The sequence below is a fragment of the Choristoneura fumiferana genome, chromosome 28, assembly GCF_025370935.1.
Source record: "Choristoneura fumiferana chromosome 28, NRCan_CFum_1, whole genome shotgun sequence".
NCBI classification, from domain to species: domain Eukaryota; kingdom Metazoa; phylum Arthropoda; class Insecta; order Lepidoptera; family Tortricidae; genus Choristoneura; species Choristoneura fumiferana.
The window spans coordinates 2,834,264-2,846,545 of NC_133499.1; the positions used below are offsets into that span (position 1 = coordinate 2,834,264).

At 37.0% G+C, this 12,282-nt stretch overlaps 1 protein-coding gene across 2 annotated transcripts in view; it reads left to right on the forward strand.

The window, feature by feature from the left end:
- Positions 1–12,282, forward strand: part of Syt7 (Synaptotagmin 7) — a 304,885-nt gene that overhangs the window by 265,532 nt on the left and 27,071 nt on the right. For both annotated transcript variants that reach the window (XM_074109269.1, XM_074109268.1), the window contains 2 exons: positions 5,762–5,773; positions 6,467–6,623. In XM_074109269.1, coding sequence (XP_073965370.1) covers positions 5,762–5,773; positions 6,467–6,623 — 169 coding nt within the window. The remainder of the gene's footprint in view (positions 1–5,761; positions 5,774–6,466; positions 6,624–12,282) is intronic.

The window sequence follows — 12,282 nt, forward strand, 5'->3', positions numbered from 1 at the left end:
GAGGAAATCGCCGTTCCTTTTGACTACCAGGCCCTTGCACAATCTCAGGAAGCTGATCCAGAGCTGCAAGACCTGATCCTCCACGGCTCCTCACTCAAGCTAAGCAAGATGCCTACGCTTGACTCTACCATATCCATCTTTTGCGATACTTCTACTGGACAACCTCGTCCTTATGTCACTCCAGAATTCCGGAAGCAAGTTTTCGACCAGCTTCATGAACTTCATCATCCAGGATGCACAGCTACTGCGCGACTGGTCTCAGAAAGATTTGTTTGGCCAGGGATTCGCCGAGACTGTAGAGAGTGGGCTAAACACTGTTTGAAATGTCAACAGAGCAAAATCACTCGTCATACCATTTCACCACTTTCCACTTTCACCACTCCATCCTCGAGGTTCGCTCATATCCATCTCGACCTCGTAGGACCCTTAACCCCATCTTCTGATTACAGATATTGTCTCACCGTCATCGATAGATTCACACGATGGCCTGAGGTGTTTCCACTCAGAGATATCACTGCTGGAACCTGCGCTTCTGCTCTTGTGTCTGCTCGGTTTGCCAGATTCGGATGTCCTCTACGCGTGACTACAGACCGTGGCCGCCAGTTCGAGAGTCAGCTCTTCAAGACTCTGACCACGATGGTCGGTGCACACCACCTCTGCACCACTGCTTATCATCCTGCCGCCAACGGCATCATAGAGAGACTCCATCGCCAGCTCAAATCTGCCATCATGTGCCATTCCTCATCATCCACGTGGACTGAAGCTCTCCCCCTCATCCTGCTTGGTATTCGGAGCGCCGTTAAGGAAGACTTACAAGCTACCCCGGCAGAGCTCGTCTATGGCGAGACGCTTCGTTTACCCGGCCAGTTCCTCTCACCTTTACCTGACTACAAAGTGGCAGATATTACAGAATACGCCACACGCCTACGCTCGCACATGGCAAAACTTACTCCAAGACCCGCATCGTGGCATACCTCATCTTCACCATTCTACATCCCACGAGGATTAGAGACCTGTTCCCATGTTTTTCTCCGAGTCGATCGCGTCCGCAGATCACTAGAACCACCTTACGAAGGCCCGTACAGAGTCGTTAAACGACAGCCTAAGTACTACTCTATCGACATCAAGGGCAAGATCAACAACGTGACCGTCGATAGACTCAAGCCTGCTTACATTATGCGTGAAGTGTCGCCTAAACTGCCTGGCACTATAGATAGTAATAGTAACGCAGATTCAGAGACGCGGACAAGAAGCGGAAGGCTCGTGAGGTTCCCCAGCAGACTTCGACCGTAGTTACGGTCTGGCCAGGGGGAACATGTGGCGGCCTGCTTGACCGCCACAACCTAAGTCCGCGCGCCTGCGCGATGCAGCGGACGGTTGTGCAGCAACCGAAAATCAACAGAGCTGTCCGATCGCCTAGCAAGAGAAAAAGCCTCATACAAATTGTGTTAAATATTTTATTTGTTGTACATAATTAATTGTAAAAATAAATTGTAAATAGTTTCACTGATCTTTTCTATTAGACAACCTTTCTACACATACAAGAGTACCATAGACAGACAGACGATACCATGACAGACAAACTTAGAACACATTTATTTTTGCCTAGGAAGTTAAAAAGAAGAAGATAATAAATACGACTACTATCATATCCTATTTGCAGACCACTTTGTGGGCAAGCTACAACGTAACTGAGGCAGTTCTGGATGATTATAACAAGCTCTGATTGGCTAGACTAGGCTCCAGCACGATCCAGTGCACTCTGCAATTGTTCTGCACTAACAACCTATCTGGTTTTGGTTAGCGCTCTGGATTAGTTGGGATTCACTTATTGACAACCAGACTCTTCTCACGGGTAAGGGTCATCATGCAAGCATTTATTTGTTATGATTTTCATGGGCATCTTTTTAGGGTTCCGGAGCCAAAATGGCAAAAACGGAACCCTTATAGTTTCGCCATGTCTGTCTGTCTGTCTGTCCATCCGTCCGCGGCTTTGCTCAGGGACTATCAATGCTATAAAGCTGTAATTTTGCACGTATATATATGTAAACTATGCCAACAAAATGGTACAATAAAAAACCAAAAAAAAATTTTTTTTACGGTACCTCCCATAGACGTAAAGTGGGGTGATTTTGTTTTTCTCATCCAACCCTATTGTGTGGGGTATCGTTGGATAGGTCTTTTAAAACCATTAGGGGTTTGATAAGACAATTTTTCGATTCAGCGATTTGTTTGCGAAATATTCAACTTTAAAATGCAAATTTTCATTAAAATCGAGCGTCTCCCCCTCTAAAATCTAAACCGGTGGGTGGAAAACTTTGAAAAAATTCAGGATGGTAGTAAGTATATCAAACTTTTAAGGAAAACTATAACGCTTAAGTTTGCTTGATAATTATTAGTAGTTTAAGAGTAAATAGCAGCCTAAGGTATAGAATATACCTAAACTATGGAAGATTCCGTATAAAATACGAAATCCTTAGAAAAATATTGGCTCTTGGCCGGTTTTTTTGACATGGTAGAAATTTCTGCTAGGTTTCAGGTTGTCTCGTAGTACAGGACGTCTAAGGAATAATCGAAAATGACATCAAATTCCACAGCCCCGCATGCATGCCACGAAAATGTGACCAGGACCCGTAAATCATTAGGTCTGATTGAATTGAAATTACGGGATTTTACTAAATTCAAATGGGAATTCCCAAAAAATACATTGTAAATATTTGATAGAGAATAACGAGGAAAGAATATGTATTGAGTACATATAACCACCGCTAAGTAATCGTAGATTATAACCTGTCAAATGAACACGTTTAGAAATCATGACAGCACCAAAATTTTACAATAACGTTGTAAATAAATCTCAATTGTCTCAAAATATACCTTTTAAATAATGGTTTAAATCCAAACAAATAGCAATCGTTTAGGGCACCAAATGAAAACAGAGGATATAAATCTTGAGACAAAACATAATTCCCGGTAATGGGGACCGCGGCCTGACGAGCCTACGCTTATAAATGTAGCCCATCTCGTAAATAAGTGAACACACCTACAGAAAAATAGGCAAGAATCGAAAAAAATCGAAGGATCAGAGGTTAAAGAAAATTCGAATAGTTTTGTTAAAACCTTCCACTGTTTTAGCTTTTGGAAGATAAAAACGTGTGAAACTATTGGACTTGTGTAGCTATATAATCATGTGTGCACTTTTCTTAAACGTTTAAAAAAAATCTTAATTGGTTTTTCAAATAGGTATACATTTCTCTCTTGATTTGTTAAGTACACTCTTAACAGAACGGTCGTGGTCGGTTAAGGATAAGTAGGTAGTGAACCATCATGGCGACTATCTTGTGAAAATAGACCTGGACTCCAAATAGTGCTGGAGTTCGGAGTTCCTTGTTGGTGGTAGAGAACTGCTGCCCACTTTTACTACAATCTCTTAGTTCTCTTTTAAAACACCCACGGGAACCGACGGGTCAGTTCTACTCTAAACCTGGAATAGCACAAACTAAATCAAACACGTATAACTTGTTTTTTAACCCACGCAAAAAGAGGGGTGTTATAAGTTTGACCGCTATGTGTGTCTGTGACGTCTGTCTGTGGCACCGTGGCTCTTGAACGGGTGGACCGATTTGAATGCGGTTTTTTTTAATTTTAAATCAGGTTTTCTAGAAATAGTTCTTAGACATGTTTCATCAGAATCGGTTCAGCCGTTTTTGAGATATTGAACTTTGAAGTGACAAAGTCTTTGTTGGGTAAGTAGGTTAGTTATTATATTCTTAGTTGATTATGCCAAATTGAAATTCGGTGTTTGTCAAACTGAAATTCGGTGTTTGTCAAACTCTTAAATTTTTTTGACGACTGAAACCCAAGATATTCTAAAAGTTATTATACCTTGACAAGTTTGTAAGTAGCACTTGGTAGAACCTTGTCACTGGAAACCTCTGCTGCCCTTATTTAGCTTTTTTTAAAAGTTCAGCAAATGCTGACTGCAACAGGGGACCAAGAGTCGCGCACAAATTTATCAAAATATAGTAAGCGTGCATAAAAGCTTAATTTAGCGACCTGGAATATATGCAGTGTTTCTCCCACACAACTGCACTTTATATTTACTTTGAAGTCCAACTGTAACTTAGTTATGCAAAATAATACACATCTGAGAACTTAATCGACGTTGATCGAAGTTCTAGACTTTGATGGAAAATTATTGGATGTTCTGAGTTTGCTCCGCTCTTAAGATCAATAAGGTAGGCTTGCAAGCATTGCACTCTCGTATTGGCTACTTATCTACTCCTACCTATAAGTCTGCGTTGCACTTATCTACTTACACACTCAGCGGCACAAAAAATTTGGCCCACTCTTCATACAAAACTACCTATTATCTATTGCATACATTTGAGGGCCAGTTTTTTTCCTGCTCAATATATTATACACTAAGACATCAATAACACTGTTTTGTTGAAAACTTTGTTTTAATACAACCTGTCAGACAGACAGACAGACATGGCGAAACTAACTATAAGAGTTACGTTTTTGCCATTTTGCAAAAAAAGGTGCATCGAAATCGGTCTATCCGTTTCAGAACTACGATGCCACAGACAGGCAGAAATCGGCGTTGAACTTATAACACCCCTTTTTGCGTCTATGGTTTTTAAAACTGGACGAATATCCTAAAACTATCTAAGAATCTGACACACTTTAGAGTTGTTTACCAACGAGACCTGTTACGTAGGTTATGCTATCTATATGTCCACCTATCACGAGATTGTATATTTCAAAGCGTACTAGCTAAATCATAGTAAAGATTACGTCGAACTTTGCAAAGTTCTCAGTGAAAAAGCATTTCTCAAAGAACTTGTGGGTTACTTAGAAACAATCGCAGTGCACTCGTGCAATAGGTCGTCCACGTAAACTGCGGAAAACAAGTTAAAAGCTTTACCGTGTTGGGTCAACATCTCGATCGAGAGAATGGTTGCGCGGGATAATCGTATGTGGCACTTTCTTCATAAATGTATCAGTATTTAGGTTTGATTGCGAAAAAAAATTTATGAACTTGTGTCCAATGTGATTATGTTAAAATAAGTTTTTTGTTGAAAATTTCATTTTTATTGTAAGCTTTTTTTGCTGACTGTACTTATTTGCATTTAATTTCATTAAATTTCAAGTCTAACCGACTATTGGAAGTGGGTCAAATTTAACTTCTAAGATTTGACCCGCACATACATAGATACACACATTAAACTTTGCACGTTAAATAAAAGCTTTTAATTAAGTTTCAGTGTTTGTATGTTTGTTGAGGATAAATCTTGTAAGTCAAATTTGGGTAAAATTTGACTAACAAGACGGAAGTGGGTTAAAATGAACTTGCAAGAATTAACCCAACAACAACAACAAACCGGACAAGTTGAATAAAATCTTGTAAAAACTTATTGATAAAAGGGAATTTGTTTGTATCAATTATAACGTCGATGGATGTCTCTGGACGCAGTAGTTATAAGTAGATTTTGTTACTCAATTTTAAGCAATTTCGACTAACAAGATGGAATGGGGCCTAAATGAACTTACAAGATTTAACCCAACAACAACAACAAATAGGGCAAATTAAATAAAAGCTTGTAAAAACTTATTAAGTAATTAAAAGAATTTGGATCAATTATAACGTCAATGGATGTAGTCAATATAGTTATAGTTAATAGTTTGTAGTACTTACGTGAGTAAGTCTAACAAACCCAATCTTTTCTTTTCATGCACGGCCATCCTGGGACAATAGAGCACAGCTTGAGTGAGTATTACTTTATTATATCTCCCCTATTCCCTGAATAGGGGTTCACTCCGAGAACAACGATTGAAATAATCAACCAACTTGTTATCCTTTTCTAGCTTTTTCTAGCACAAGATTTTATATTATAGGGTTTCTTACTTCAAAAAGAAAAGATTGAATCCTAACAGAACCCACTTGTTGTCCGTCTATCTGTTTATCCGTCTGTCAAGACCTTTTTCTTAGGAACATGAGGAGGTATAGAGCTGAAATTAATATCAAATACATTACTGAAATTAATGTCTGTTCCCCTTGCAGCAGTGATATATAAAACAAATTGCTAAGTTAACGCAAAGAAAAACACAGTCATTAAAAATCAAATAAAGCCGACTGTATTGTTTTTTTTATATCTAAAAACGAAAAAACAGCTGTAATAATTTGTTAAGTAACTTAAAGTTCAACAATCGGCACCCAAAAATGGTGACCAGGTCGAAAGTTCCCTGCATTACTTACGTGTGCCAAATGACTAAAACGGCTAGGAAGGGACACCCGCAATACATTTTCGGTCAATTAACACTCATTTTAGCCACAGTAATTTTTTTCTGCTTCTACTTTTTTTCAAAGGAACTTCTCGATACTAACGCCATCTAGCAATATTTCGCCTATCAAGAAACCCAAAGCTTTAAGTCAGAGTTCTAACAAAGCTCTATTCTTCAGAACAACATCGACGAGCTCGCCGGGCGCTAAATCTCCTGCGGGAAGCAGCGCCGGCGCAGCTGCGAGCGCATCCACGGCGCCCGGTGAACGCACACCGACTGCGCACAACAAACAGCTGCAGAATGTCAAGGGACAGGACCATCCGCCTCATCCATCCGTAAGTAACTGATCAATTAGCCTTACTTTGCGAAAATCTTTATCAAAAGACTTCAACGTTAGTACTTTGTACCACTATACCTGTACAGTTGAGGCCGTATGGTCTAACACGCTGACTTTCGCGATCGCAATCACCAACTCTTTCTATCCACGACTTATGCCGTTAGATAGAAAAAAGTGGGGAAAACGATTGTGATTCCATGTATTTTAGACAATAAGGCAATCATCTGTAGCTTAATAATAATATTGGGGATGGAATTAGAAATAGGAAGCAAAAGATAGGCTTGGAGTTGGCAGAGATTTTGATTTCGAAAAGGATCGGTGGGATGAGATGAGTCAAAAGATAGAAGTGTATTTAGTTCAAAGAAGCTTAGATTACACCTGGAGAAATAAAACTTAATTAAGTGAGGGGTTTTTCTGACAAAATTAATAATATGTTTTGAATATGTAAGTGTTAAAGAAGGTAATGATGACGGCAAAAGAATAAAGACATTCATGGTGAGTGTAATGAATGATGAGATAACGAAAGACTAAGATATAATTTTCATTAAAGACCGTAGTTAGTAAGATTGAAAAGGTGTTAGAAGAAAGAATAACTAACAAAAGTTAAGGGGGATTATAGTAAATGTTAGGTGATTATTTTTTTTATATTCTAGGACACTTCTGAAAGTAAGTATGCGTATAATTAATGTCTCAGCATAGATTAATTGTTACAAGTACAAAGATGATATGAATTGATATTAATGTTAACTTGTAGTATAGCAGGTTATAGGTTGTTGTTTACTGTTACTAATCGATGTTACTGTTGTTGTTGTATTTTAAGACAATGTATTCTTTTACCAGGTTTTTCATTTTTGTTCTAATTTTGTACACTTACCAAAATACTTCTTGAGTATTCAGCAAAACATGTCAATTATGACAAAACACGAGTCATCTTCATTCAAACTCATTTGAAACTAAAACTGTGATCACAATACGCATTTCAATGATTGTCCAATGATCCAATAATAATCAAACTTCATAATAACTGTGAGAACAAATTGCTTATTTTTTTTTCTGTACAATAAAAACCTTTAAGTATTAACAACAACAATTAAGCAAATAAAATCATTTAAAATCAAGGTTAAGCTGAAATTGAAGCAGATAAATAATGAGAAGAATAGATACTTTCGTAATTTTATCAATTACGGAGTTCCAGCACTACTTATTTAAGTAGTTATTGACTGAGAATTGCTCAAGAAGAACAATTGTACAACTACTGACAGTTTCATTAATCAAATCCATGCAGTGATAATTCGAGTGGATAAATAAAAAAATCTGCTCTTAGACTTCATTCAGTGTTTATCCCTCCTTTTGATTTTGGTTTAGATATGTAAAGTGTCCACCTCAAAATCCAATGCATGAACGAGGATCACCGACATAGCCAATCGATTTGCTCGTTGAATGTAGAACAAATGGTCGTAAGGGCAAAAAAGTTCTTGAATGGAGACTGAAAATCGGCAAGCGCAGCGTAGGATGTCCGAGTAGTATAGTAGGATGTGACGAGAGATGGACGAATAAAAAAAAAAGTCTTATACTGTTTATAATCATTACATAGTTTGAATAACCTGGTTTGAAGCAACTGGAGGTCTATGAGGGAGGTATATGTCAACAGTGGACGTCCTACAGCTGGTATAATGGTGATGATGAACATGATCACAATGCAATAATTCCATTAGCATATAAGTTTCATCGCCCACCAGTTTACCATTCAAGTCGTGTACAAACGTTTGGCCCTCTTTTTTAGGATTCCGGAGCCAAAATGGCAAAAACGGAACCCTTATAGTTTCGCCATGTCTGTCTGTCTGTCTGTCCGTCCGCGGCTTTGCTCAGGGACTATCAATGCTAGAAAGCTGTAATTTTGTACGGATATATACGTAAACCATGCCGACAAAATAGTACATTTAAAAATTCAAAAAAAAAATTTTTATGGTACCTCCCATAGACGTAAAGTGGGGGTGATTTTTTTTTCTCATCCAACCCTATAGTGTGGGGTCGTTAGATAGGTCTTTTAAAACCATTAGGGGTTTGCTAAGACGATTTTTTGATTTATTGATTTGTTTGCGAAATATTCAACTTTAAAGTGCAAATTTTTATTAAAATCGAGCGTCTCTAAAATCTAAACCGGTGTCTGGAAAAATTGGAAAAAATTCAGAATGAAAGGAAATATATCAAACTTTCAAGGAAAACTATAACGGCTAAGTTTGCTTGAGAATTATTAGTAGTTTAAGAGTACCTAAATAGCAGCCTAAGGTATAAAATATACCTAAACTTGGAAGATTCCGTATAAAATACGAAATCCTTAGAAAAATATTACTTATTTTTTTCGTAATGGCTACGGAACCCTATTTTGGGCGTGTCCGACACGCTCTTGGCCGGTTTTCATCTCACGAAATGATCGCATCCTCCATCCTTTTTAAACGTAACCAAGGGTTGAAGGTTGACAATCAATTACCTTTCATATTTGAGGATCGCCACAGAATTTGACTACCCTAATAAGATTGGGGTTTTATTCGGCCGACCGTTGGCATATTTTTCGCAAGACTTGGCTTATATTTTTTCGTAATTCTCGAAGGTGGGCGGAAAATTTGGATGTGTCATTCGGACAATAAGATTATGGATACGTTTCGTTTGAGGGAGAAAATATGATGAACTATTTTGAGTTAGGAGAGGGTTTTGGGTGTAAAGAGAACATTGTGTAAAGGACTTTGGGGCTTTTTAGGGTTTCGTACCTCAAAAAGAAAAAACGGAACCCTTATAGGATCACTTTTTGTCCGTCTGTCTGTCTGTCTGTCAAGACTCTTTTTCTCGGGAACACGTGAAGGTATCAAGCTGAAATTTATATCAAATACTGAAGTCTACTGTCCCTTGGAGCTGTGAAGAAATCAAACTTCTTAGCCAACGTAATCAAAAGATGCAGCCGTTTTTGCTGCAAATTTCCGCAAATTTTCGAAACTCGCAAGGGAATCAAAACCTACAGGGTACTTCCCGTGAACTCAGAATCTTGAAACTTGGTATGAAGGTAGCTATTATAACACAATCAACTAGAAAAGACTGAAAATCTTGATTTTTATGTCATAAAATAAATAAATATCAATGAACATTATATAATCTGACCCCACACTACGTACATTAGGGCTCTGCATACACTGGATGTATTAAATCACTCGGAAAAAAGCGAGAAATATCTTCAAGACACGATTCCCGTTTACGTACATACCTATAAATGTGTACGGAAACCTCGGTGCGCGAGTCCGACTCGCACTTGCCCGGTTTTTTTTTTAGTTTATCATTTCAACCTGTATGTAGAACCTAACCTTTTACGTAGAACCAAGAACCATAAAATGGGGTAAGATCTGGTGAAAAAATATTAAAATTTTGGAACAGATCAATAATTTTGAGTCAGAATAGATTTATTAGAAAAGTTAAACCGGTTCTTAGATATATTTGTTTTTTTTACAAAACTTTACTTAACTTGCCCTGTTTGTTGTTGTTGTTATATTTGGGTCAAATCTTGCAGGTTCATTTTGACCCACTTCCTGTGGTTGTTTTGACTTGACATTTGGTATAGATACATATGTAAGTTGAAATTCATTGCATACACAGTTAACATAAAGCACAATCACTAAAAATAAGCTTATTTGGAGATAAAAAAACTTTTTTATCAAAAAATCAGTCCAGAAACTATAGTCCTTATTTATTATGAAACCATTTAAAATCATCACAATGCCATACACATGCATATGCGCAAGTTATCTCAATGCCAAGGAAATCAACTTCAAGTAGATTGTAATTAATTTCTTAAAATATATACACATGCGTAAATGAATAATAAATAAAGAAAATAATGGCCACTGAAACTTTTAATCATTTAACCGGAGTAAACGTCAAAAAGAGCTATTTCAATTTGCGCAAAAAAGGCCAAGCCCAAAAAATACTTTAACCGAAGCACTGAGCTGAAATAAGTAATTTAAAAAGTTTCGCTATTATACAACCTTGTACAAGGAAAGGTCAGATTCGATATTCTGATAAACAGCCCCTAGAGATACAGAAGTTGCTGTCAATGTGTTCCATTTTAATGAGTTTCTGTAACAATTGGATTGTACCGTAGCAATTTAATGGGTCAAAACAAATTAATGGGAAATAATGATCGCTATCGTAAAGCATAATAATTTTATCAAACTTCAATATTAAAGGTACACAATAATACTTTATTGAAACAAGTTTCTGTTTAATACAAGTTTTTTTCGCTAGCTGCACTTTTTAACCGACTTCAAAAAAGGAGGAGGTTATCAATTCGGTTGTGTTTTTTTGTGTTTGTTACCTCAGAACTCCGTCATTTATGAACCTATTTGATTTTTTTTGCGTTCGTCTAGGACTGTCTTCAATTAGGTCTCATAAGCACCAAACAAATCAGGATCTGATGATTGGATCTTAAGGAAATCGAGGGAACTCTTCAAATTTTGTAGGGACACCTATAGTAAATTGGATATATTTAGTAGTAACTTGTGCATTTGCTCTTTAAAATCATCATTTGGTGAAGTGGAACTGATGATGAAGACCACAGTTGACCATCGGAGTTACTATTCAATATTATGTCTAAGAACCATTTCAGAAAACCTAATTTCAAATAAAAAAACTCCATTCAAATTGGTCCACCCGTTTAAGAGCTATGCTGCCACAGACAGACACACATAGCGGTCAAACTTAGAGCACCCCTCTTTTTGCATCGGGGGTTAAAAACGTATTGTTTTGACTATATGAGTATGTAAAGCCTAGTATTTGGCATACTATTCCTTAATGGATGACACCCTAATGCCACCTCTATTGCTAATGACATATATATATGTATAATTAAAGATAAGAACTGCCGGTACAGTACCCAGCTCTCAAATGTCCATACTTTGAGCATTAGTTCAATCTTTAGTTGTTACTTTCATAATTTATTTATCTACGAAATGTATATTGTTCTCTAACTTGTCAAAAACCGTTTGTTCATTTAAAGGAATTGTTTAACAAGTATTCCCTCGTTCGAATCATCTAAATCCTCTCCAGAAACGTAACAATCTCTTTCAATAACATCTTCAATTTAGACCCTAAGAACTTCACAATTAGTACCGAATTATTTTATCTTGTAAAGGGAATAGCGTCGATTTTAATCGTGTAATCTTGATCAAAATTTATTTTCCAAGAAGTTTCTTTGAGTATTTGAAGAAATACGCTTAAGGCGAGTTTATCGAAAAACTTCTTGTTTTTGATTGCCGACTGATAATCCATACTAATATTGTAAATGTAAAAATGTTCTATCTAATTGTTTGCTACCTTTTCTACATACGAATGTTCCGAGCTAAATAAAAGCTTATAATAAATTTCTGTTAAAAAATTGTAGATTGTACAACAAGAGCATAAAACGAGCCATTGTACCCAAGACGTTCATACAGCCACCCAAGCCGTTAATGCGAGTGTGGATAGACACGTCGAGGGGTTTCATGCTTGGGTTTTACACTCTGCTTTTAACTTAGATTGCGAGGAAATTAAATAGAAACAGTGGAAACAATTGTTCACTTTCTACGTACCTTTTATTTTTATGCATTAATACATAATCGTATTTTTTTAGTTTT